Below are 27812 nucleotides of genomic sequence, written 5' to 3'. Positions count from 1 at the left end.
CAGTATTCAGACTAATTACGGTTCCTTTTTTGAGTGTACTATCAATGGAACAAAGGAAATCAGGGAGCTATTTACAGCTATCAAATCTGGGAAAACTAATTAAATTAAATATCTTGCTGCTCTTGCTTGCTGCTTTTTTTCTTTACTTTATAAGCACTGAATGCTGAAACCACAGGACCATTATAGTAAGTGGTAGTTCGCAGTTCTTCTTTTTATTCAATCACTTACTTTGTAACAGATGATTTTATCCCCCGAGAGGATTTAGAAGAGCAAGCTTTCATGAACTGGAAAGAGTTAAATCACTGTTGCAGATTCCAAGAAGATTGTGTCCCAGGCTGATGTCACGTTGACTTGGAGGTGCAGAATGATCCCAGATGAAGTTTTCTGTAGAAATTCTCAACTGGAGCAGATGATTTTGATATTTAACAACTGCTCACCTCCTGTCTCAGACTCGTCTCCAAGGTGCTCCAACTATAAGCACACCTTCATTTTTGCTGCAATAAAATCAAACATATCATCATGAGGGGGATAAGTATGCATTTTTTGTGCCTCAGGCTCAGCATGTACCTGTTTCCATTCCGATTTCCATTTCAAATTGTGTTTAGATTCCATGACTTCATTTTAGTTTGATTTAACTGCTGATTAAAAACACATTACATTGACACAACTGTGTAACAGTCATGTTTCCATTGTTCTCGTGATGTTTTAAAAATAAATAGAAGGAAAAAAACTGGAGTGAGTGAGTCCATCTATCCGCGGGACAGATCCCTTTCAGCCTCTTTGTCGTCCAGACAGACCGAGTGAGGTTATTGGAAAAACGGATTGTTTGGTGGGGGTTGCTGAAGTAAATACAGCCCACGACTCCTCAGAACACCAGAAACATCGTACTGAGACCGTTAAAAGCTTCCAATCACTCAATCACTCCACATATTTCATTTCATATTTCAAATGCTTTTCTCTATGTCACATGCTGTCTTTGCCAATGTGATCCCAATTTTCTCTCTCTCTCTCTCTCTCTCTGGACTACTATAGCTTCAGTAGAAAACAATCTCTCCTCCAGTGGCCACTCTCAGCAGACAGACGGGTTTCCCTCCAAAGGGTTTGGCCCAGTGATGGGTAACTACTAAAGAGATGTCACCTTCCTGTGAGAGCCACACATCAAAACTACCCAATATGTTTCACAGAACAGCCTCTTCTTTTAACTGGATCAAAGCGGCCTGTGGACAGACATGTCCTGGTTTCTCTGTAGTGTCCGAGGGTTTTTGGAGTTTCAGTGGACCCAAAGATTGCTATGGACCCGGGTACAGACTAGCTAGAGAGAGTAGATTAAGTGTTTATTCTCTTTTCAAAATAATTTTAACTCAATTGTTTGCTCAACCCCTCAGCCTGTTTTTTATTTTCCATTTAACTCTTTTAACCCTGATTGTACACTGCACTGTAACTTTTATTATTTTTTAATGTGTATTTTTTCAATTTGCCTTTTGTTGCTTTTAAACTTTTTTTTTATATTTCCCTGTTGCTTTTATGTTTTATGTAAAGCACTTTGAATTACCTTGTTGATATGTGCTATACAGAGAAACTTGCCTTGCCGTGCCTTTTGCTTTGCTTCTTTTGGAGTCCCAACATTTCTTTTCATATTATTCAATTCAATTCAATAAATAATTTTGGAAGTGACTCTGCAGGGCAACATAAATCAATGGTGAGGAGAGGAAGAAGGGGGAACTTTTTCTTTTTAACTGCAGGCTAAAGCAGCCAGATGCAGTCATGGAGCAGAATTTGACCTTCAGATGAGGTTTGATCGTGAAATAATGAGCATATGGCCCTCTAACTAAATGACGTCAAAGGAAGCACAGGACTTTTAACCCTCTGACTGAGTCATTTTGAAAAGATTAGGACATGTTTTCGTCAGCGGACGTAGTGGAACCTTTAATTGCACTTGTGTCTGCGTGTTTACTTACATCAGTACAATTTGTGCACCCAGGTACATACAAATCAGTGTGTGTTCAATCTGTTAATGGCCAGGGCTGCTTACCCATGTGTGGCCTGGCACGGCGCCTAAGAGAAGCAGGTGGCAGAGCTCCAGCTGCAAAACAGGGTGAAAACACACACACACACACTAACGTACCATTCAGGTAGACTGAGCCATGTACTCATCCACAGAAACCACACACCTCGCCGACCTGCTGCCTTTCATCCCTAAACAAGAGCATCATGATAACGCTCTGTCGTCAGCTCAGAGATACTTAATTCACAGTGTCTACATGTGCCAGGTGTAGTTCCATACATACTGGATATTTTCACAGCCGGGAAGCAGATGGCTTTGGCACAAACACCTAAAATAACAACACCTAATACACAGACACAGAGATATTTTGATCTTTCAACAGAGGCCTTGAATTTGTAACAGAAATCTACCAGCAAACATATCTTGTTCCATCATGGAGGTCCAACTGAGAGTTGTCTGCACTCTGGTCCAGAGAAAAGTGAAAAAGATTGTTGACTTTTTGTCAACTTTCAAGAAGGCAGGTTCTAATATGAGCCTGTCTGAGGGGACAGACGCAGGGAAAGAGATTAGTGTTGAGACTGAGGGAAAATGAATGATAACCAATCCTGTTTCAGTTGAGTGTCTGTGTATGTTTGTTAAACCAAAATGATCTGAAACCAGCGGATTCACCTAAAGAGTTGAGTGAGTGATGCTACAGGAACGAGTCGAACAAGACCCTCCATCCTTTTCATTTTGAGAGGCGATCAAACCGCCTGATAGTAGCTGCTCCAGCAAGAAGGCTCAGTGGTAATTAAATCCTCTAGACCTAGATCTAGAGAGAAAAGATGAGAGGCTGAATCGGCCCAGTTGTTCGAAAAGTTTAATCTGGAACAAAATGATCCGGATTTGGACATGTTTTGCCATCCAGGATCACGTAATCCATCTTACTTTAGTGCCAGTTTGTCAAAGCAACATTGGATTGGATTACCCTGATCCAGATACAAACGTTTCTGGATTGCCAAATCCGGATTTTACAGTGCTCTCACTTTAATTTGAAGAGAGAGAAAGTGCACAATAAAACAACACAAACATTTCCTTCCACAGTCAGACCATCTGTACCACAACAAATCAAAGAAAAACAAACAAGTATGCATTACTCACAGATAGACTGTAGATATTTTGAACATGTGTTGTCCAATAGTCCAATAGTTAAAATAAAGATCATTCCGAGTTCAGAGAGGCTGATCTCAGAATGAGGGACTGACTGGATGTGCAAAAGGGATGCAATTGTTACAAACTACTTTTGAATGGTTAACCTCTGATGATTCTGCCTTTGTAATTAATGTACAGTAATAAGTGACAGTTTAAATTAAATGCATTATTTTGTTTGATGTTGACAGCTGTTTGTGAGATTTTTTTTTCTGAATGGCTTGATAGGTAATGTCTACTTTATCTCTATCTACCCTTCTATTTGGATCATTATAATCCTGATTTTTTTGGATCAAAGGGATCCCAAAACTAAAATGTTTTGAATAACACAAACTGAAAGTTTGATCCAGATCAAAACCAGGATTGGATTAGGTGATCTGATCCAATTTCAGAATCCTTTTCTTTTCTTTTGAACAACCCATTTCCAGCATTTGATCCAATCTGATAGCCAAAATCCGATCAGATTACTTTAACAACTGGGCCCTGGAGGACGTAGATCCAAAATATCTGGAATGGGGGAACTGACAACCAGGGGGGAGAGAGAGCTTCCAGAACAGCCGATGGTCCAGCACAGAGAAGCCTGAGTAAAAAAGGAGGATCAGGTTGAGAATTAAGTGTTATGTGTAATGGAAATGTAATGTGAAAGCAATCACTTGTAGATAATTGACACCCAACGCTGTAGCTGCCCTCAGCTCTATGGAGGCCATACGCATCTCTGAGCTCAGTTGTTTCGTTTTCTCGATCCACAACTTTACTGTTTTTGTTCAGTCTCACTGGTTTTATCACATTTTTAGCAGCAGCAGGCTGTGGTGATCAGCAAACAAACTCTAGAAACTGTACGCTACATCAGCACCAAACAGCAGACAGACAAAGTTAGCAACTAGCTGGTGAACATACTGAAGCATTTAGAGTGAATACTGGACATAGATTCATCTCTGAGGGGGCTCCATATGAATGCTAATGTTGCTTTGTGTCTCTTGGATGTGTAAATAAGCCACTGTGCTTACAGCTTGTTACAATGCCTCCAAGTGACCAAAATGTATTATTGCAGGGTTAAGTTTAGACCATCCTTGGACAAACTGCAAGTCAATACAAAATCCTCACTGGTGTAGCAAAACCAAGTAGTTTGCATTCTAAGAAACTTAACTGCACTTCTCAAATACTATTGCATTCTGGCCTGTTTTATTCCCGGCGGAAATGTCCTGTGGAGAGAAGAAGTGTTTCTGAGTTACTGGAAATCCAGCCTTGAAGATTTCTTTCACCACGTACAGTGAGCAGGTAATAACCCAGAGTGAAGCTCATTTCCTAGATAGCTGGCTGCTCTGCAACACTGAACCGCCTGTAACTCCCAGCATTGTAATTTCTATGTAGGTGCTTTCCTGTCAACAGTACCCAACCCACCACGTCCTCAGTCTCAATCTTACCTTTGTGTCCTTTGCTCCATCCATCCTCCCCTTAATACTCCACTGCCTCTCATTATGCAGCCGCCAAATTATTAAAGGCTCAGTTTAGCCCCAAATTACTAAAACACACATGTCCTGACTAAATCTTCAGTGGTGTCTAGCCACGCAGGTCGTTTCAGTTTTGTCTGATGAGGTTTTGAGATGTCTGCCTCCACCCCATATTTTCAAACGTATTTCTTCAAATTAGGCCTCCTTTTCTCAAAACTCTAAACACAAATCCATTAATTCTCACCTAATTCCACAAACATCCTATTTTCAGGTCAAAATGAAGCTCTCCACTCAAAACCATTCAGTCTTGTTCAGTGCTCAACATTTTACTCTTTGGCGTACCAGGACATTTTCTTGCGTACCGGGACTTCTCCCAAGCTGCCGTCCTCTCCTCTGCCCTCTCCATATCTGGGCGCTGCGTGACGCTCACCTTTTCCTGTTCTCTCTGCCTGCTAAACTCTGTCGGCAGAGAGAGACGAGGGAGAAGAGAAGCTCGGGTGCCTTTCAAGCAGCCGTGTGCTGAATGTAGCTCGTCAATGTCACTTGTCGTGAACCGACCAATCACAGCCTGGATGAGGCGGGACATTTACACTGGGGACGCTGGGGACAGGTCAGAATCTGAATGTCTCCATCACTTTTTGAAAGCTTTTGTTACAAACGTTCTGACATACTGGTACCTATTTATTTCCACTTCAAACACTGGTCTTGCTGAAAAAACAAACTTTGTGCTCAGACTTGAGAACACAAGCCCACAAAACACACGCTCACACACTACAACACAGTCTTACACACTGGTGTAACAAATGTGTAAATTTGCAACACACCAAACAAAAAAACTATTATTCTGCCCCAGCATCCTGTCTTTGGTCTGGGACAGGCCGGAGAATCCTCCTCTTTCTCCTCTCCCTCTTTTTCCCTTCGCCTTCTCCTCTTCCTCTCCCTATTCCTCCTCCACCTCATACTCTTCCTCTTCCTTCACATCTTTCTCCTTCTCCTCCTCCTCCTCCTCCTCCTCCTCTCTGGTGTCCCCAACCTCTTCCTTCAATGAACTGACTCTGGCCCTTTTATCTATCTATTGAAGCTTCTGACTGGTGTTTCCACCTGGGTAGCTGTGTGCTAATTGAGCTCAAGCTGTGCTGACTTGTGTGAACAATATTGAATGTTAGTGCTTTCTAAATGATCACATGGTGTAAGCAATGAGAAATGAAGGGATCTGTGTGCAGAGTTTTGCAGTGCCAAAACAGGGGTTTATAGTTTAGGGAAGTTGGTGTGCTTGTTGATAAATGGCGTTATGGTTTTGAACTTTTAGTTCTAAAGCCTGGTTATAGTGTATAAGCAATGGAGAAAAACTGTAAGCTGGTGGTTGAAAAATTATTCCACAACATCTCTTTCCAGGACAATGTTACTATGTTTATATAGATAATCAACATACATCACTGTTGTTTTTTTCAAATGTAACTTTTCCATGCATTGTTTTGGGGTAGAAACAGATATACCATAACCAGTACAAATAAACCAAATCTACCTGCATGGCTACTACTCCACTAGAGGTAAAGAAGAAAATATTTTAAATAAAAATACTGCTAGTTCTGCTACTAACACTACCATCCACATTCCTTTGCGTACTTTCTCCTTGGTCTGTTTATGGTTGGCACGATATTATACATAACCGTGTGCTTCCAGCTTTGTGGCGACAGCTTGTGTTTGGCCCCTTCGTGTTATAACATCACAATGACCCCCCGTACACAAAGCATAAAGAAATGGTTTAGTGTGGAAGAACTTGACTGGCCCGCGTATAACCCTGACCTCAACCCCATCATGAGTCAGGCTTTATCACTCAACGGCCTTATTGGACCTCACTAATGCTTGTGTGGCTGAATGGGACCAAATCCCTGCAGCCAGGTTAAAAAATCTTGTGGAGAGCCTGAAACCAGAAGAGTGGAGGCTGAAATAGCAGATTAATGCCTATAGTTGTGGAATGACATAATGAGACAATCGCACATGGGTGCAATGTTCATAATCATATATAAAAATCTCTATGAAAAGCATCAATCTGTAACATCTAGTTTCTAAATTCTATACAAAACCTGGAGCTGAGTCGAGGCTGTCTTGTGTTTCTAAGCTTTGTAGTTTCACCTCCCATTCACCTCTCATTTTTCACCTTGCTGCTAGCAGACAAGCAGCTATTGTAGATCTGCTGAAACATCTGAAATACATTTCCATCACTTGAGTCACTGGGTGTGTGTGCACACATATGTGGGTCCATTTATGTGTTTGCTATATATGTTTAAAAGCAAACATCCTCTGTCCTCTGTTATCAGTATCAAGGCATTCAAGTTCTGTCGCATACTGTTGAATGACATAGATGTTTTGGGTCAGTCCCACAGGAAAACAGTGATGAAAGCTCCTACTACCACTAAACCCACACATTAGATTCAATGTGTCACAAATGTGTATAAGACATAAATAAATATAATATATAAAATATAATATAAATGAAAAATACAAATATATACAATGATTTTACAATTTTGGGTACTCACAAATGTGTGTTCCAATCCACACACAAATACCAAGCAATTTGAACACATACAAATTCACATATATATATACAGTATATTAAACAAACTTGATAAGGATCCCTTAAATTTTGTTGCTGGAGTTGTCACCCAGATGTGAGCAGGACATCAATAAACTTGTCAAAGTATGTGATAGTGACACTGTTTAAAAATGACCTCAAACACATCGAAGGAGCTTAAGTTACTTATCGGCCAACGTATCTGGCAATATGATGTTATTGAAGGGAGGCGCAGTGGTGCAGTGGTTAGCACTGTTGCCTCACAGCAAGAAGGTCCGAGGCTCCAACCTTGGTCGTCTCTGTAGACTGTATATAAAAGGTTGTTCACAGGCCTTTCTGTGTGAAGTTTGCATGTTCTTCCCATCTCTGCATTAACCTGTGCAGGTTAATGGGTTAATTGGTGTGTGAGTGGTTGTTTGTTTTGTTGTGACCTGTGATGGACTGGCAAACTGTTCTGAGTGTACCCTGCCTCCCACCCAATGTCAGTGGGATTGGCTCCAGTCCCCCCCACGACAGTGCATGTATAAGTGGGTATAGATAATGGATGGATATGTTATTGAACTAATATTGGCCAATACAATAAACCCAGATGTAGTGGTCAGACTCTTAAAAGAAACAATTTGGTAAATCTATTATTAGATTGAAAATTAAACAAACAAAGTGCCCAACATTTACTTGTTTTGCACTGTTAGTCGGACAAAAAAAAGTGATTTGAAGATCAAGGTCATCTTGCGCTCTGGGAAATAGAGGAAATAGATATTTTCAGACATTTTATAAGAGATTTTTAAAAAATATATGTCTTATCTGCTGCCCTGGTTTATTTTACTGCATATGTGCCTTTCATCTACAGCTAATATCGAGCACTGATGTCAGACCTGTACTATGACTGATTTATATATTCCCCATCAGCTTTCATCACATCAGATGTGCTGCCATAAAGTAAAGCCTCACATCCTCAGTAGCTGATACTTTCTGCACCTTCCTCCTGTTTGTTCAAATGAAAATTTAGTCACAAATGCTCACGAAGAGTCCGACTCTGACTCCTGTCCTTCGTTGGTATTTCTACGTGAAGTTGTTATGATGACATAATGAAAGCTGTGTTTCTTCTGTACATTTCAGTGTAGTATCAATGTTAATGAAAATATGATGCGCACACACACACACATAGAGGAAGGAAATCCCCTCTCTAGTATACTAGTTTCCAGTGCTGCTGCTAATTCACCGAGACTGAACTGATGTACAACCCACTCACCTAGGGGCTCCCCCGCAACACACACACACCTACACACACACACACACACACACACGCACACACACAAACTGTACAGCTGACACGGCTCAAGCTCCACACAGTTGATCAGTGGTTTCATCTCACCCCGTTTTTCCAGTATTGGGTCTGCAGAGAAAAGGACAAAACTCTTGCGAGAAGCTGCATCTTAAATCATATCTGTTCCCTCTAAACCCCATCTCTCTTCGCTGACTCATAAGTGTGTGTGTTTCCTTTCTAAACATGCCCAAATATCATCATGTTTTCCAGTTAAGCAGAAAACACACTTCAACATTCACAGCTGTGGAAAAGATGCTGACACGCACTCTCTCTCTAACTAATGCTGCTAACTAATACTTGACACTATTGTTAACATTTTAAGAGGCACACTTGAGAAACTTATGTGACCACTGCAGAAAAGGTCCAGTGGATGCAGAGCTGATTTCCTCTTTCATTCCAAAACAAAGAATGACCAATAAGGTTTCCAGTTTCTGGTACAAGGTATTTATTTATTTGAAATCAAGTTTGTAACTCCACAACACAAGGCGCTCAAAAGACTTCATTACCACAGAGTTCAGGTCCTTGGTTTCTTGGGGACAGGGATGATGGCGGAGGCCTTGAAGCAGGCTGGCAACGTCTCTAGTGAAGTGTTAAAATGTCTGTGAACAACAGAGACAGCTGGTCAGCACAGTGCTTCAGGGTGGATGGGGAGACAGAGTCTGGCCCAGCTGCTTTGCGGGGTTTCTGCCTCCTGAACAGTCTGTTGACTTCCCTCTCTGAGATTGAGAGGGGGGACAGGGGTGAAGTTGGCCAACTCTGAGGAGGGGAAGGAGGAGATGTTGGACTGGGGCTGAAGCTGAGCGGAGGAGTCACGGGGGATGGTGTCCGATTGACTCTCAAAGCGGCAGTAGAACTGATTCAGCTCATTTGCCAGGCGAGAGTTGTTGATGGAGTGGGGGGCTTTGGGTTTGTAGTTTCTTTCTGAACCCCCTCCAGAAAGAAGTGGCGTCATTTGCAGAGAACTGGTCTTTTAGTCTCTGAGTACAGTCGTTTAGCTTCTCGCACCTCCTTGCTAAACCTGTACTTTACTGCACCGTGCACCCAGCCCTGTCACCACTCCTAAATGCCTCCTCCTTTTCCAACCTTAGCTGTCTGGGTTTAGCTGTAAACCAGATTTGTCATTGTTATAACTCGTTTCCGTCTACTTCGGCGCTTCACAGCCCGAGCAAAAGCGAGGGTGCTCTTCACCAAAATGTCCGGTATTTTCACTGATGACGCGAGAAAAGTGGGAAATAAATCCGCTGAAGTTGTTCCCCTGATGTTCATGACCTCTTCTCTGGTGAAAGACTTCTGGGAATCACAGGCAACAACTGAATTAACAACAAAATGGAGCGCACCTAATACCGAGGCAACTATACGGTGTGCCATCTTGAAAGCAAAGTACTATTCTGCACTTTAAGCTGTTCGACTATTATCAAATATTCAAAAATAAAATCACTTTTACAAGGCAACAAGCTCTTATTGTTGCAGGGGGATGTGTCTCTCCCTTTCCGGTGGACCACTATGGGACCTTACTTCAAATAATTTTTTGATCCCGTTTGAACTGTGTTCTGAATTACACACTGTAAAACTTAAATTAATAGCCGAGTCCCTAATAGCCGCCTACCTCCTTTATTGGCCTGGTGTGGGAATACATTTTGACAAAAAACGCCTGGTCTGGTTTTAATACAAGTTCTTTGGATGTATAAAACCTTGTAAACCTTGCGGGTCGCCCACTTTAGCTGCTTGTAAGCTGCTTAATCACTTTACCTGTCAAGCACTCGTTAAGTCCGGTCCTTGATTATTAAATTATTTTACTCTGTAAGGGTCCACCGATCAAAAGAATCAAAACAGCCTTTCATAAACATTAATCCAAGTCCATCACTCTGCTAACTTCTGTCACACTTTTCTCATCCTACACCCTGTTGTTGTTTTGGTTATGTTGCTTCCTTCAAAATAAAAGCTCATAAGCTGTCTGTTGGAGCTAGATCAAATGAATGGCGTGTATTTGATATTATTGGATATTTTTATACAAGTAATATTCTGATTTAAATAAATAAACTGTTTCATAGTAGCCTATTTCAGTTTTGTGCAAGAGGAGTTAAAGGCCTGTCCTAAATAAAGGCAGGGTCAATTCAGTGATTTTAGCAAATAAAAGCCCGGGCTGTTAATCAACGTTTTACGGTATATGATGATGGTTAATTTAAAATGTACATTTAAAAGTCAAGAAAGTCACAATTTGATGTAAAACTGTTGAGGTCTAAGACTGTGAAAATACATAATTACAAACACCACAAACACAAAAGTCGCGTATGTGATGTCGTAACTTCTTCTCTCAATGACTGAAGCTAACGTTAATGAAGCTAACGTCAAAGAACTTACATGTGTAGATAATGTGATAAAAGGACTGAGAAGAGTCGTTGGATTAAACACATCAGGTGAGATATATTTCTGCATGGAACATAGCTAATTTATCTAGCCAGCAGTAACCAAGCAATGGATGTTAGCTAGCATTACCGTGCTAACATGTTGTGCGAGACGAGAGATGTAGTTCATTGAACGGTTTTCACACAAGACTAAATGTAACTTTACTGTTTTATGACAAACTGCACCTTTCTTGACGGACAAAATTATTTTTTAAATGGACAAACATCATAATTCAAACAGGATCAAAAAATAAGTTGCCTCACGCCATTGACTACTGTACATATTTTTTCCGAAATAAGGTCCCATGAGCCGAAAGCGAGTGACTTAGGCTCTCTATTCCCATGTTTTACTTTCCATCACACTCACAAACCTTGTGGTTTCCTTGCATCATTCATAACAATACACTTGTGGCTTAGTGAGAGAAGAACTCGCTGCTACAGAAAAAGATTTACACAGGAATGTTTTTATGGGGTTCTAGTGAAATGAACTTTGTTCCATAGAAATCTAAGGGAGAGTTCCCCATGCTGTGTCAGGCATCTCTGGGTGTGTGTTTGGGGGGGTTTCTACAATTGCTTATCAATATTTAATATGTGTGTGTGTGCTACAGAAAGAGATTTAGAGAGGAATGTTTTAATGTGTTCTAGTGAAATGAACTTTCTTCCATAGAAATCTAAAGAGACACTGGCTGTGTCAGACACTGGCTGTGTCAGTGGCATCCATCCAGAGCTGCCTGCAGTTTCCAACGTAGTAGAAAGGCCTGTCAGGACCATCAGCAGAGGGGCTGAGTCTCCTGCTAATAAACTACAGCCTGGTCTTCCATTTCCAAAACATACAACAAGGTTTTTACAACCCTAAACACATGCAAAGGGCTCTGCATTATTGATTATTGATTACAGTTGTGTTTGATGACAACTTTGCTAATTCAAACATTTACTGATTATGGCTTCAATAGTTCTGGTACATAAGAAGGTAATATCTGGTGACCTGTGCCCTGGTTTCCACAGACCAGTGTACACTGAGACCATGCGTAAATGCTTTCATTATTACTATTTTCCACCAAGGAATAACCTAAACTAAAACAATCAATATAGCCTATCTATATATATCTTAAACTAGACTATTGGAAAAATCAATGTAAGTTGTAACAGAAGACATTACCACTATTTGTTTTTTTTTTTTAGCAGCCTGGTGATGTTGTTAGTCGTTAGCTGTTGCTAGTTAAACGAAAGTTATATGGATACTGTAAGCACGAATTAGTAGGCCAGTTTATTAGGTACACCTAGAGAAAAGTAATGCTGTAATGTTCAGTTTGGGTTGGTTTTAAAGATTTATGCCTGCAACACATGGAACAAAAGTTGGGAAAGAGTTAAAATAAGATTGAAAAGTGCACAGAATGTTCAAGTGTTTGGAAGATAGGTGAGGTGTCATGATTGGATATAAAAGTAGCATCCATATTTGTTGATTATATAGAGAATGTAGTTTGTAGTGTTTTGAGCTGTGTTGCGCTGCACTGAGTGGTATGTCTAATATTTTGAAATCTTTTGACATCAGAGAGGTTAGACTAAATATTATAAACACCTCTCCATACTGAACTGACTACTGAGTGTAATCAGTATTATGGATGCATTTACCTTTGATGATACATTTATTATTAACAATCAATTTAATACAATATGCTTTATTGGCCTGAATATTTAGGTTACACAATGTTGCCAAAGCAGTTTGCAGCAAAACCACAAAAATTACATTTTGAATATAACAATAATTTAATGCATCAATATTGCATTCCATTCTTTATGATTTGGTGGGTTGGACATCACTGACCACACACATCCAACAGCACTGGTATAAAGGATGCTAGAAACATGTCCAGCTTACCTCTGTACTCTTCTCTGTCTCAATTCTGGTAGTTACCAGCTACGCTCCTCTAAGTGGTTGCTTTTCAATGTACTCTGGGTTTTGAAAGATCTGGGGAAAACTGCGTCACAAAGAATGTGGTGAAGGAGGGTATGTGTGATTGTTTTTCTTGAGAGGCCATTGTATTAAATAGCTGTACTTTTTGTTTTGTTTTTTTGTTTGTTTTATTGTGATGTCATGTTGTATATGTTGCATTTCAACATGTTGTGTTGATATATGGCTGCTACCTTGGCCATGTCTCTCTTGTAAAAGAGATTTTTGATCTTTTTTTTAAAAAACCATTACTGGTCACACTAATTTAAACATTTACAAAAGGTAAACTGGTGGTAAACTTCATTAATAATAATAATGATAATAATAATTTATTGTACGTTGTACGTTGTACCTTGTATTTGTCACATACCTCATCTTTGAGGTATGTGTAGGATTTTTTAAAACCTTTTTTAAACACATCTCTATTTCTATGCATTTTTCCATTTTGGATTTTGGAGCAACAAAATCATAAATATAAACTAATAAAAACATTTTAATGTAAAATATTTAAAATATCGGTAACTGAAGCTTTTTAAATTGAACCGTAACCCAGCAACTGCCAGATAACGTCACCTGCGTGCATGCAGACCTGCGTGGAGTCGATCATTGTTACTTGGCAACGCAAAAATCTCGTCGACCAATCAGACGCCTTGCTCGGCGCATTGGTACATACAATCACAAATACTATTTTACAACTTTGTGATCTGCTGATGATGAAAGTTGGACTTTTGGGTAAATATTAGTGTTTAACTTTAATAATACAACGCTATATATATATATATATATTTAAACTTAAATTAACTGTATTTTTACACCGTTAAAAAGCGACGTTACACAGGGACTGTGTCGTGCCACGGCTGTGCATGTGTTTCAGTGGGTCGTACTTCAGCTTTATAAAACAGGCGTGTCTTCAACGAGCAGTTGTTCAAACACTGACTTTTGAGCGGACAAGTAAGAGTTGTGTGTGTGTGTGTCTCTCTCTCTCTCAGTGGATTATGTGGAGGTGTCTGCACGAGTTCCAGGTTAACATCTTCTTTTTCGGACGTTGAAATCCTTCATAGCACGCTTTTGGGAATGTATGTAACACGATTGTTTTTTTATTATATCTGTCAGAGGGGGGGCTGTATTTTAAGTTAGTAAGGAGCCTATTTTCAGTCAGTGTCGGTAAATTAAAAGTTGTACCCAGTCGTAGACATGATTCAAAAAATAACGTGACACCAGTTAGGATGTTTTCTTGTCCTCAATTCTTGTTGTTTTACGTTAAGTTCCAAACTTACGATAACGTAACTTACGTAACAGTTAACGTTAACTTTGCTGGATTTATTCGTCGCCATATGGACCGATACGGAGTCAAACCTAACGTGTAGCGAGGTATGGTTATCCCAGCTTGGAACTTGTTTAATTAAAAAGTTGAGGTTAGCTTTTAGCACCGAGTAAGGTTAACTAGCAGTTAACGTTAGCACAAAACTTAATATGGTTGCATTCGTCACGCGTTACATTTATAAGTCGGCTGGATTAAAATAATCAGCGAAACGTGCGTGGCGATAAATGTAATTGTATTGCTACAATGTGCTTATTTATTTAGGATAACCCTTGCTTTAGTGTACTTTAAGCTAGCTCGGCGTTTGTCTCTCAGTGGTTCTGGAATAAAAGACAGGCTGGCGAGCTGTTCTAGAAGCCTCACGGGCTCTGTCTTTTTCTGTGTGCGCGTGTGTAACTGAGCAGGTTGTGTCGCGCTCGCATTCTGCTGCGCTCGTGCACAATGGGTCATAATGCTGCTACTGTTTCATGAGGTGTTAAAGCTGACAAGCCAATAGTTGGACTGTATTTATTTTTGATTGTGTTGATACTGGAATTAGGGCTGCCAGTAATAATTTAATGTGTCGATTATTTTCTCGCTCAATCGTTTAGTTTGGTCTATAAAATGTCAGAAAATTGTGAAAAATGTTGATCAGGGTTTCCCCAAAGCCCAAGGTGACTTCCTCAAATGTCTTGTTTAGTCCAAACCCAAAGATATTCAGTTTACTATCATGGAGGAGTGAAGAAACTGGAATCAAATCATTAATCGACCATTCAAATAGTTGGCGATTAATTTAACAGTCGATTGCTCGTTGCAGTTCCAATTGGAAGTGTTTTTAACATTCATTTTCAAAATTAAGCTAAATCATCTTGTAAATTATTATTTTTTTTTTTTGTGAAATACAATGGGTAAAAAAAATCAGATTTGTAGAATTTTGCTTGGTTTGTGTCACATAAGTCATAACTAGAATCTTTTTCCCCTCTCCTGCCTGTTTTTAGTTAATCTGAACTTTGTGAGAAGATGGATAACAAGGAGGAATCAAAGAGTTGTTCTGTCAGTGTCCTGACCTGGGAGCAGGTGAACCGGCTGAATGAAGTTCTGACGGAGGTTGTCCCTGTTCATGGACGGGGAAACTTCCCTACCTTAGAGGTACGTCTAAAAGACATTGTGGCACGGGTGCGCGCCCGCCTGGAGCTGCGTGGTATCAGAGTAAAGGACATCCGTCTCAATGGGTCCACAGCTAGCCACGTGCTGGTGCAGGATATTGGCTGGAGCTACAAGGATCTGGACGTCATCTTCAGGGTGGACCTGCCTCACGAGGGAGAGTTCAGGCTCATTAAGGATGTGGTGCTGGGTACCCTGCTGGACTTCCTGCCTGAAGGTGTAAACAAAGAGAAAATTACACCCATGACTCTCAAAGAGGCTTATGTCCAGAAGCTGGTGAAGGTCAACACGGAGCAGGACCGCTGGAGCCTCATCTCCCTCTCCAACAATAACGGCCGCAATGTGGAGCTGAAGTTTGTGGACTCAATACGCCGGCAGTTTGAGTTCAGTGTGGACTCCTTTCAGATTGTGCTGGACTCGATGCTTGCCTACTACGAGCATGCACAGACACCCATGTCACAGGCCTTTCACCCTACTGTGAGTGGGGAGAGTGTGTATGGGGACTTCAGCATGGCACTGAGCCACCTGCATAACAAGCTCATCGCCACCAAGCGGCCAGAGGAGATCCGAGGTGGCGGTCTGCTTAAATACTGCAATCTGCTGGTGCGGGACTTTCGGCCGGCCAGTGAGGAGGAGTTCAAGGGCCTGGAGCGGTACATGTGTTCACGCTTCTTCATTGACTTCCCTGACATCGGTGAGCAGCAGCGCAAGGTGGAGGCCTACCTCCAGAGCCACTTTATAGGCGAGGAGAAGAGCAAGTACGACTACCTCATGATCCTGCGGCGAGTGGTCAACGAGAGCACGGTGTGCCTTATGGGCCATGAGCGGCGGCAGACCCTCCACCTCATCTCGCTAATGGCCTTCCGAGTGCTTGCGGAGCAGAACGCTATCCCTGATGCGTCCTGCGTCACCTGCTACTATCAGCCGGCGCCTTATGTCCGAGACCACAACTTCAGCAACTACTATGTGTCTAACCAGAACATTCCAACATGGCTGCCGTGTAACTGACAAAACGCGTAGAAGGATGTACAAGAGGACACCGCCTCCGCTGCTGCTGCTGCTTTTGAGAAGAGAGAAGGAATAAAAACACCTCCCCAAACAAATTAAAGGAAAAAAAAATAAATGCTATGTTCTTCTCAAGGCACATTTATATTTAAGTGGACAAGTGTTTTGCTTTGTTTTTTGGAATCCTTTCTCATTCCTTATCTACAGAGGTGTCTAGGTCATTGAATAGAAAGTGATATTTTTAAGTGTTTAGATTTATTCTTTCTCATCATGTTTGGTTGTTTCTGTGTTTATCAGCCTTTATTCTTAATGGAGTTGTATTTTTGTGCCTTAACCCCCCCCCCCCCCCCCCCCCCCCCAATAATTTAAGTGTGGGCTATTTTTTGAAGAAAGGGAAGGAAAAGAAAATGTTACAGCCTTAAATTTGTTTTTCTCCAGTTAACAAAATAATAAAATGTGAAAAGGCAGAAAAAAAAAAATTAAAAATTGAAATATTGGGGAAGCGGTAATACAATAGGTGATGGCCCAAAAAAAAAAAGCAGAGCACCAGTGTTAAGTTTAGTTCACTGGGGATGGAATTAAGGTGGTACACTAATAACTTTGTTCACATCAGAAATGAAGGGGACGTGAGAGGGGTCAATTTAAAATAATTGATTTTGACATGTAACTAGCTCTCAGACATTTGTGATCTCCATAATATGCCGTTAGTGCCTGTGATTATTTGTAAACGATGCAAGAGAAAATGTGTCCATTTTTCATTTTCCACTGTGAATTTAAGTGTGGGACGAGACCCCTCCACCCCCCCACCCCCAAAGCCTGGCTTTGAGTGGGATTCTGCAGTGAGACAGTTTTGGCCTCAGATAGACGGGCTCCTGTGTGTCTGAGGAGTTCATTACCCCCCCTGTTTTTAAGTCACTTCCAACGCCTCAGACACATCCAGATGTCACAATCCTTTCGTTATTGTGGGAGGCTGGCTGACAGCACAGAGTGGACGTAGGCCCGTTGAGATAATGCGGCTGGCCTCGTTGCTTGGAGCGAGAGCTGGTTGGCAGGCTGACCGGCTGTCCTTTCCCTTAAAAGGAGCAGCACATGGCGTGCCGGCAGGGTCGTCCCTCACAACCATTGCAGGCTCGACGGCAGCCCTGAAATGGGCTCCTCGTCTGTTGCAGCTCAGCGACTGGTTCTCACACTACCGCCCGTCTATAATTATCCTCTTCTTTTTTTTTTTTTTTTTTTCCTGGGGGAGGTACCGTCTGAACCGAGAACGGGTGTGCAAGCAGGAGCCCTGCCACCTTACATGTGTGGGAGCTGAATCACTTCCGGTCCACTACTAGTGCCTGCTGGGTACCCTGCAGTCTTTGAACCCCTTTTGTGGTCATGAGGACAGACACCAGCAAGTGAGAATGGTATGTTAAGAAAAACGCCAGCATGCCCCCACCCTCCCAAACCTACGAATTTCTATTTCTAGCCAAGCCTATTATTAGCTGTTAATTTTTGCAGTGTGGCATAGCATATGGCGTAAGCTGTGACTTAAACCTGTCTCATCTTCCCTCTCCTGACATTGTAGTATCCAGGTTTTGAGAGGAGTAAAGTTGCTCTTAAACCTCTTGTGTAAGTGGCAGCTGCTGTGTGCCCCCTCGCCCTCCCCAGTTCTACAGAAGTCCTCTATTATTCCTGCTCACTGCCTTGCCGCTCATCTCACTGCGGCTCGTGTTTATACCAGATAACCAGGAAACTCCTTATCTGGCTGACCCACAACTCCTGGCTAGTTGGAGAACTGCTAGGGGAAGGTTAGCTCGGCCTCTTCTGCAGGTCACAACCCGGGGTCAGGGCAAGTTCTGCTGGCTTAACTGCTGAACTTTTGGTATAGGAACTGCCATAGTCTGTTTTTTGTGTTGTTTTAAAACAAATGAGGTGCCACACACTCTGGACCAAAGTCTGCTTTACAACCAGCAACTGAAGCACAAAAGTGCCTTTTGACTTTTCAGAGAATGCTTTAGCTTTTTAAAAGTAGGTTTTTTTTTTTTTGTTTTTTTTTTTGGTTTTTTAAATTGGTGATTAAGAGGGATTAGCTTTCAGCCCCTTTAAATCCTGTGGAACATAACTAAATACAAGACTGTAATCGCTATATTAGATACTAGTTTATGGGAGAACATTTGGTTGGGGATATAATTTTGGTTTGAATTTAAGTTTTTGATACTTTATTCTTTTAGTTTCAGTCCCAACCCATACTTTTCCATGAATCTACTGGTCTAGTCATTCCTATCAGTCTTCTCAGCTATTTAGTTATTTTCCCTTCTTTGTGTTTTACTAGTAGTTTGGGCCTCATCACTGGCAACCATGTTGACTTCAGTATTGCCTGAATGCCTTTTCAAATGACATATTTACACCCCTACTTTAATGGACTGCCCAGCATTGTATCTCTTCCTGCTCCAAAGCAATCTGGCTAGATTTGTTTTGTTCCCCCATCCAAACCAAAGCAATACCTAAAGTGCACTGACGAGCCATACTGTGGCACAGTAGCTGGAGGTCACCCAGCAGAGACCCCATACTAACAGAAGCACTTTAAAGAGGCCTTGTTTTACTCCAAATCCAGCCACCTGAGAGAAATGTAAATAAGCTAATGTGGTCAATTGCTGAAGGGAGTTGAGCTGGTTCTCAGGGACATAATGTGTTTTTGAGGGCTTTGTTTTGTCAGTTTGTTTTGGAAGGGTAAATTGGTTTGATCTGCCCTTAACATTGAGATGTCTCTTCCTGATACTCTCCTTCATTTTGTGTCTTTTCCTCTCTGTATTCTCTTTCTCCTCTTCTCACCCAAGCTACAGGTTCTTATTAGAGTAGATCATGCTTGAAGGTGGAGGTAAGCCAGCAGACTTCAGCTTACTACAGCCTGGCAGCAGCTGTTTGCTCGGAACCCTTATAATCACTGTGGATAGTCCCTTCCTAGTTAAGCGCCAGCAGCTAAAATCCCTTTCAGGAAATTGCACCCCAGAACCTCTATCATTCCCCAGTTTGTTCATGTTCTCTGACTGATTATAAATGGGTTAATCAAAGCATTCAACATTCAAAACCAGCATCCTGGGTGCGCTGCTGCTGCTCACAGTTGCAGGTTGAAGTCTGCTGAGCGTGGCGAGGACTCTTAACTTCCTTGGCTGGCTTTCTTGTTGACATCGCTCACTAGTTGCGAGCAAGGTCAAAGAAAATGACAAACATTGCCTGGAATGTAAATCCTCTGCGTTTTTTGAGCCCACCCTACCTTCATGTGTTTACGGTTATTTTTCTGACGACTGAAAAATGTGTACCTGTTAATGAAAGCTTTACCCCCCACAACCCCACTAGATGAGAGGGGGGCTGCAGCAGGACCCATTATAAATCACTTCCTTCGTCAAGAATGATGTATGTATGTTTCATGTATGAATCTTTTTGTGAAGGACGGTGTGTGTGTGTGTGTGTGTGTGTTTCTTTTTTTTTTTTTTTTTTTTTTTCCTGCTGTAAACTTCTGTGTTGTTGATCCCGTTGCTTCTCTCCCACCCTGCCTTTGGTCGTCCAACTTGTTTGGGCCTTTGGTTTATTAGTGTGTGTGTGTGTGTGTGTGTGTGTGTGTGTGTGTATATTATTTTTATATATATTTTTTTTTTTTTTTTTTTTTATTTGACACCTGTAGATGTATTCTTTGCTGCGGGGGAGGGGTGCAGAGCAAGCTGTGGATTAGATATTTAGTGGTTATGCTTGTCTAAAATTACAAGTCTTAACACCATAGGAATGTGATGGAGGCCCTCTGGAAGCTCTCCTACAGTTTCGATATGAAGAGTTGTGAATTTCTTTTTGCAGCAGATTTGTGTTTACGTTAATGTGTGAAGGTGTGTGTGTGCTTGTTTGCATGTGTATGAAGGGATGCTTGTGGCTATAAGTTTAAAAAAAAAAAAAAAAAAGTGGGGAAAAATATGAAATTTGTCGCACTATATATATTTTTTTGAAATGGTTAATGCAAAAGAGCTTTTTTGTCAGCTTTGTGTGATTGTGACGATGAGTTTGATGGTTACAACCATTATACTATTTCATTTTTCAGCACTTTTACCTCACTTGAGTTTTTCCTTTTGAATGGAAATGTATATGTACATCAGGAAAATGTGTTTGAAGAGGAAATAATTAAAGAGTATTAAATGCAGAATCTGCTTCAGCTGTTTTCTGTTGACCAAAATCTTGCATGTCTTCAAACTAGCACGAGACTTGACATGGTCAAATGTAAATATAACTTTATTTCTTTGATTATTTAAACAGCCTAAACAAAACTTGTCTGTTTATAATATACAGTGAACTGAAATGTACTTCCTCCAGGACCACTATGCAACAACGAGGAGCACAGCTCTACATTGCAGTGTGAAAAGAGTGCAGTAATATTCAGTACAATAATGAAACGCAGTACAATAAACAGTGGCGCAGCTAGGCAAATAAAGGTAATTAAAATACACCCTTGATTTTAACCTTCGTTGGATAATTAAAATACAGACTTAACAAAATAGAATTGAGTACAAAATGTGCAACTACTGTTTGCTGAGGCTGGCTTCTATGACACATTACTCACATTTCTTGATGGACAATCAAGCAGCTCAGTCAACGTTTCTGCTGTTGCGCATCTTCACTTTTCAAATGTCAAACAAAAGAAGTCATCATGACGGGACCCATCATGTAGTATGTCGATGTGAATGTAGCAATATAAGATTACAGTTCAGATGATGATGGCATCCTGTCTTTCACAACACATTGACATCTGGCGAGCTCACTAAACCTGCTGCTAAAGGATCAGTTAACCTGAAATTTAAACTCATTTTTGTTTTAGTTTTGAAGTGTTTTTGTCCTGAAATTTCTGCCTCCACCACAATACAATGGAGGTAAATGCAGTTTTGTATATAGGCTTTGTTCGAAATGGAAGCCAGCTGCCTCGCTACTGTAATAGACAGGTGCTTCAGAAGGCATCACTATGAACATAAGTTTCGTACAGCCTTTTAGGATGGACGGCAACGCGTGACGTCGGCACGCGTCCTGCGTCTCTTCTAGCTGTGAGTCACCAGCAGCAAGCTAGCTATTGAACAGGCAAATGGCTATCAGACGCCTCAGAAATCATACTAAACAAACTTGATTGGTTACAGTCACAGGCTAATATGATAGTTCAGTGATTAGTTTGAAAATGTATATTTGTGAGAAAATATCTGACACTTTAGTAAATAACCCTCACATCTTGCTTTATGATACTCCAGTTCATATCTTAATGCTGCAATAAAATGGCTTATACACAACAGCAACATGACTTCACCGCAGTTAGAAGTGATATTTAATCGTTGACTGCACTCACAGAAAGTGGTACAACATAATGTATTTCTGGGAGCTTTAGTTCCCACTTTTACCATCCTCCTCAGTTTTCACTTCCCGACGACTTCTTCACTTTAAGTCTCGTGGGCATCCTGATGGAGACTTTAACCAGAAATGTTTTCCGTCTTCATCACTGGGGAAGCGGTTAGTGGAGAGATCAGTCAGCTCAGCATTCAGAACTTGAAGTCCTGTTGTTGCTGATCTGAGTGCAGTGGAAAACTCTCCCCCTGCCAGAGTCTTTATTGGCTAATGAAAGCCTGGACCATTGCTTTTGTGAACATGGTGCTTTAGGAGTACTTCAAAACATTTAAGCCTGTCGGCCTCACCATTCATTTACATCTCCGCACACTCTGCAGAGTCATTGCTTATGGCTGAACAAGAAAAGGAAGTTGTAAATGGACTTGTCATGTGTGCTTTTGTTAATTATTGATTTCTCCTTTTCCTTGCTGGCTGGTTATTCTGCTGTATGTGTTTTCCCTTGTAACACACTTGTGTTGTTGCTCATCCACTGTCCGCGTGCTCTGCCTTTTTCCGCTTGGATAAGACCCCTTCCCCCTGTCTCTCTCTCTCTCCGGCCCTGAGTCACTAGCTGCCATTCATAAAACGCATTGACATATCTGCAGGGAATGACTCACTGTGTAGACTTAGGTGACGCAGCAATCTGCCCTCACCAGCCTCTTTTTCCATTCCCCTCTGTCCACGACCTGATGCCGCTGTACAGATCGTATTAACCTTTAAGTTTTTCATCTAAGCCTCACTTCCTTCCTCCTCCTTCTCCTCCTCCTCCTCCTCTCTCCACTGTGGTTTGTGGTTTCATGTGAATAAAGTCGATATCTTCCACCATCTAGAGAGTTCCCTCTTTATTGTGAAATACAGTAGATTACTGCTTTGTTTGAATTTTATCCTTGGGTGCACCAAACCTGCGTCAGGCTCTCAGCGCCTTCAACAGCACTGCAGCTGGACAGTCGCTTGAAAACACTTTTTTCCCCCTAACCAGCAGTGTTTTTTTACAAGTTGCAAAGCAGCACCTGGTCCCTCAGTGCTTCTTACTGTCTGGCAAAGCTGCAGTGATTCAACCTGTCTCCCAAAATGAGAGTTCTCTATGAAACTAGTCTTCAGAGACACAACATGCAACTTTTTCTTTTTCTTGGCATGTTAACGCCCTAAAGCCTTAAAGTCTGATGAACTCTGGCATCTTCTATCTGTCTTCTTTAGTCTTGGACCCAAAACTTTTCAATAAGTATGATAATAACATAATAACATTGCTTTTGAATTGCAAATGATCTGAAAGTTAGGGTGTCTACTGATGGTTTTGCATGTTTTCTAAACTCTGAGGAATATATAACACAAACTCAATTTAACCTCTTAAACTCAAAATTTTCCCATTAAATTAGATAAATAAATAAAAAGAAAAAACCCCGCTTCAAAGGGTTGTAAAGTTGGAGCCACTAGTGAGTCCATCAGAGTTTAAGAGGTTAAATCAAACTGTTACAAGTTCAGGTGTTTAAGTGTTTGTTTACTTAGGATATAGAGACTAAACTGCAGCAGTATTATCATTTAGCTCTATGTAAAACACCTTACAATAAAATACTTACCTGAAAACAAACTTAGGTAGGTGAGCTGGTTCGTGATTATGCTATTTAAATGTTAAGGGAAAGTTATTTTTATTATCATTATTATTATGGCATTTCTGTAGCACAAATGAAATATCGCAGTCAATCATCATCTCATAGATGGTCCGAGGGCGGGCATGATAACAGGGATTTCTATTCCGTTGTGGTTTCAATTGCCTGAATACCATAATCGGAGTCAAAAAATGTTGAGGCTGAGTAGTAACCCAACCACCTGCTCAGTGAGTGCTTAGGAGAGAGGGAGAATTAGTGAGGGCAGTCAGCTGAGGGTTAAGAAGCTAATTGCTCAGCAGCTCGTTTATTTTGTTGTTGAGTGTCTCACACATCTTTGAACACATTTACACAGCTGTTGTAAAGTGAGATTGACCTTTGACCCTGCGCCTCTGCTGTGTGAGCCACACACACTCTGGTGCATGCTGGAGGTTAGCGTCGGCAGCATGTAAAATTGAAACGTTTCCCAATTTCATTTAATAATGAAAATATTGAAAATCTGTATTACATTTAATTCTAAGTAACTATAAGCATACTGAGAGTTTTTAGTCCTTCCCTTTGTCCCTTCTTCAACTGGTCTTAAAGTTTCGGTCACCAGAATTACATAAAAACATACCTCTAGTCTCACTTACCCTTAGCGGTATGTTTGCAGGTTTGGTTTGATTTGCCCAGGGTTTAAGATATCAGCCTCTGAGATTTCTGAAGTGCAATACAAAAAGAAAGGGATTTTTCTTTGCGTTGTTGACATGCATGTGTGGTACATTGTTCCTTTTACTCTGGTTAATCCACAGAACATGCTGCCAACAGAATAAGAACCAGCTGGACGACTTGAAACACTGAACCCCAGTCTATGCCAACAGCCTGTCTGAAGCTTTCTTGTTTGTTTAATATTACAGTAGATCGGGATACCTGCATGGCCGGTCACAAGCACATCAGGACGATTTTCAGGACGATTTTCAGGAGACATGTCTTGTATACAGGTCAATTCTTGGTCTTTGGTTTGATTTGTCAGAGGCAAGGCAACATTTCTGGCCTGCAGGAGGTTGACAGGTTAATCTCTCACATCCAGAATAGAATCTCTGGCATGCAGGATGGCTTTTTCCTGGTGGGCAGGTTGATTTTCAGTTCAGATAATAATAATAATAAGAATACTTCCTCCCTCCCTCCTGGTGTGTGATGGTAGTTGCCGTATATGTTTTGGAGGCATTGTCAACATCGCTGCATATATTCTCTTTATTGAGCTGTAACTTTTTCTCAGTCACAGTTAAGCATCTCGTTTCCTGAGTTTCTGAGGCGGAAACACAAAGCAAAGTGACAACTGGTCTCCATGAGGGAGTTTCAGGGCTTCAACAAAACCCACACAATCCGCCCTCCCCTGTACATGCAAACACAACCACAACTCCACATGCCACACACACACACACACACACACACACACACACACACACACACAAAAAAAAAAAACCCTCTGGCAATGTTTGGCCAGGTCAAACAATGCAGGATTTCTGGAAAAGGCAATGGACAGCAGATAGCATGTCGGGGAGGGGATGAGTCACCACACATCTGCCATACATACACCTGGCAGTGGCCTCTGATAGTAGCGGAATTCTACTTTTCTCCGTTTTTATTGTTTAACTGTAGTAATTTTTCATGACTTGTTTGTTCAGTGTCAATTCTTGAATATAACTCAATCAGCAGACGTGGAGAGTAATTAAGTAGTTCTAACCATATTGCTGCATAGCTTTTTTTTGTGTACATAGGCCTTCTATGTGTGTGTGTGTGTGTGTGTATGTACCCATCTTACTAATGTTAACGGTTTTATCTCAGTATTAATGTAGGAGGTTTCAACAGAGGTATTGCTGGCTAACGTTAGCTAAACAAAGTGCAAATGCAAACTTAATGACCAGAGTAACAAGTAGCCTGGTAAGTGATACAATTCTAGATATATCAAATTTGGTAATTAGCTGACAATAATAGGAAATATTATCGAGATAGCTGGCTAACGTACCCTCCTGAACATTATTTAATTCACTCGACTTCACCGGCTTCAGTTTTCACACTTTGCACCAGTGTGTTAATGCACTACACAGTGATGTAATGACCTTCTTCATTTTACAGTTTCCTTAGAAAGTAGTTCCAAAGAAAACGCCTTGAAAATATGTTTATATATTTATCTTTTGCAAAAGCAAATAAGATTTCTGTGAGCTTCTGATTGGACGTGTACCAACTGTGGAACTCCACAAGTCTGCTTCATCCTCGGGAGCAATTTCCAAATGCCTGAAAGTACCACGTTCATCTGTACAAACAATGATACACAAGTATAAACACCATGGAACCACACAGCTGCCTTACCACTCTGTCTCCTAGATATGAACGTACTTTAGCGTGGAAAGTGCAAATCAACCCTAGAACAACAGCAAAGGACCGTGTGAAGCTGCTGGAGGAATCAGGTACAAAAGTATCCACAATAAAAAGAGTTGGTTATCGACATAACCTGAAAGGCCGCTCAGCCAGGAAAAAGCCACTGCTCCAAAAGTGCCATAAGAAAGCCAGACTAAGGTTTGCAACTAAACATGGGGACAAAGATAGCTTTTTGGAGAAATGTCTGATGGTGTGGTGAAACAAAAATTTAACAGTTAGGCTATAAAACAAATGGCGAGGCTTGCAAGTAAATGAAGATTACGGCTGTAATGAACATATGTTTGAAAGAAAAAGGGGGAAGCCAGAGAACACCATCCTGACCGTGAAGCACGGGGTCAGCAGCATTATGTTGTGGGGGTGCTTTGCTGCAAGAGGGACTAGTGACTAGATGTCATCATGAGGAAAGAGAATTATGTCTATATATTGAAGCAACATCTCAAGTCAAGAGTTAAAGCTTAGTTACAAATTGGTCTTCCATTATTTATGACTACAAAATCAAGGAACTGGAGTGGCCATCACAAATCCCTGAACTCAGCAGGCCTACAAACCTGACTGAGTTACACCAGTTCTGTCAGTAAGAATGGGCCAAAATTCCAGCAACTTGTTGTGAGGAGCTTGTGGAAGGCTACCTAAATGTTTAACTATTTAAAGGCAATGCTACCAAACGCTACCTCAGTATATGTGAACTTCTGACCCACAGGGAAAGAGATGAATGAAATAAAAGCTCCCGATTATTCTGACATTTCACATTCTTAAATGGAGGAAAAGGCAACTTATCTGCAAAGTCGCACAGTGTTCTGAATGTGACTGAATGTGTGTAAATATTGGTATAAAAGGCTAAAGGGACACCACAGCCTCACAAACAGTTCAGCAGCACAGGTGAAGACAGATGTGTTTTTAGCACAAAGCTCCTTTCTGGAGTGCCTGTGCACAGCTTGACCTACGGGGCCATTGCATCTACTGAGGGAACTTTCTATTTTAATGTCACAATATTGACAACATTGCTCTGCAAAGTCAAAGGGAAAAAAACAACACACATTTGTGTGTCCCTCAAAGGTCATGACTAAGGTGGAGGAGGTGTAACGCCCACTGCTGTTTCAGTGTGTGGGGGGCAGAATAAAGTGATCGTGATTAGTCATTACCAGAAGCAATTGTGTTCCAGCAATCATGTAACTGTGATGCTATTGTGAGCCACTGTATTATAAAACGTGTGAGAAACAGAAACAATGTGGAGTCTTTCGGCAGGGTGTTGGGTTAGGAAACAAACAGGCACAAAATGTTCTACAGCTGCTGCTCATTCACATTGGCTTCGCGGCTGAGGAGGTTGTTGTCACCAGTTAAATGGAACTCATCTGTGTGGTAATTAATGTAGAAAAATGCTTTCATATCCTCGTGGTTCCGTCCTGTTTTCAGTACCACTGTGCAGGGTCCTCTGGGTCAGGGCAGATTAATTAGTACTTGGCTCGATTGACTGTAGATCCCTGAGAAACCTCATCAGCATCCATGCGAACAATCCAAGATTAATGAGCTGTGGCACTGATAGCATCTGTTTTCTGGGATGATAATTTTGCTGATTATGTGTTGTGTGTGCTTTAGTTCGTTCATGTGAGTGAGTTAGTGAATTGCAGTGCAGACAGGGGAGCGTGTTGACAAACTTGCCTTCTCATGTCTTCTTCTCCTGGCTGAAGATAAATTGCCGGCCGTCTTTTTGACTGAACCAAGGCTGTTTCTGCCCAATTTGATGCCCTGAGCCAGACATCCGAGACATCCACTGCTGACGTTGAGAGCTTTGATCTTGTCAAAGCCAAAAAATATTAAGATATTTTTTGTATTTTATCCCCACTCAACTCCACTCGACTCCATGTCATGCCATCAGCAACATGCTGTCCATCAATCAGTAATCTTGCACACGCACAATATGCTGGATATAAAGTTAAAACAGAACAAACAGGTTGGTGACAAATTAAAGGAAAAACCAACATTAAAAGTCTTAGTGCAGTGTTGGACAGCTATGAGCCTCCAGAA

General features: G+C 41.2%; 2 protein-coding genes and 1 long non-coding RNA gene across 5 annotated transcripts in view; 2 read left to right on the top strand and 1 right to left on the bottom strand.

Moving 5' to 3' along the window:
- Nucleotides 1-1298, top strand: part of man1a2 (mannosidase, alpha, class 1A, member 2) — a 161325-nt gene extending 160027 nt beyond the window's left edge. Inside the window, exon 13 of the mRNA XM_038721213.1 lies at nt 1033-1298. Within this exon, the coding sequence (XP_038577141.1) occupies nt 1033-1120 (88 nt within the window). The 3' untranslated portion in view covers nt 1121-1298. The remainder of the gene's footprint in view (nt 1-1032) is intronic.
- A 1552-nt stretch (nt 1299-2850) lies between these two features.
- LOC119903593 lies at nt 2851-5133 on the bottom strand. Its single transcript, XR_005444544.1, has 2 exons — nt 4987-5133; nt 2851-3773 (listed from the first exon to the last, which is right to left on the bottom strand). It is a non-coding gene; the product is annotated as an uncharacterized LOC119903593 (long non-coding RNA).
- An 8419-nt stretch (nt 5134-13552) lies between these two features.
- tent5c (terminal nucleotidyltransferase 5C) lies at nt 13553-20545 on the top strand. Of its 3 annotated transcripts, none has more exons than XM_038721209.1 (2): nt 13553-13637; nt 15204-20545. In XM_038721209.1, exon 2 carries the CDS (start codon nt 15226-15228, stop codon nt 16375-16377), a length of 1152 nt encoding a protein of 383 aa, XP_038577137.1. In that variant the 5' UTR covers nt 13553-13637; nt 15204-15225; the 3' UTR covers nt 16378-20545. The 3 variants fall into 3 exon arrangements, with proteins under 3 accessions (XP_038577137.1, XP_038577136.1, XP_038577138.1); XM_038721208.1 differs by lacking the exon at nt 13553-13637 and adding an exon at nt 13825-13981; XM_038721210.1 differs by lacking the exon at nt 13553-13637 and adding an exon at nt 13849-13927.
- The last annotated feature ends 7267 nt before the right edge of the window (nt 20546-27812 follow it).

Source organism: Micropterus salmoides, unplaced genomic scaffold (genome assembly GCF_014851395.1).
Source record: "Micropterus salmoides isolate LMB-PRFRI ecotype aquatic unplaced genomic scaffold, ASM1485139v1 Ms_hic_scaffold_15, whole genome shotgun sequence".
Lineage (NCBI taxonomy): Eukaryota > Metazoa > Chordata > Actinopteri > Centrarchiformes > Centrarchidae > Micropterus > Micropterus salmoides.
Note: the sequence above shows the minus strand (reverse complement) of the source record. Positions and strands in the feature narration are given on the sequence as shown.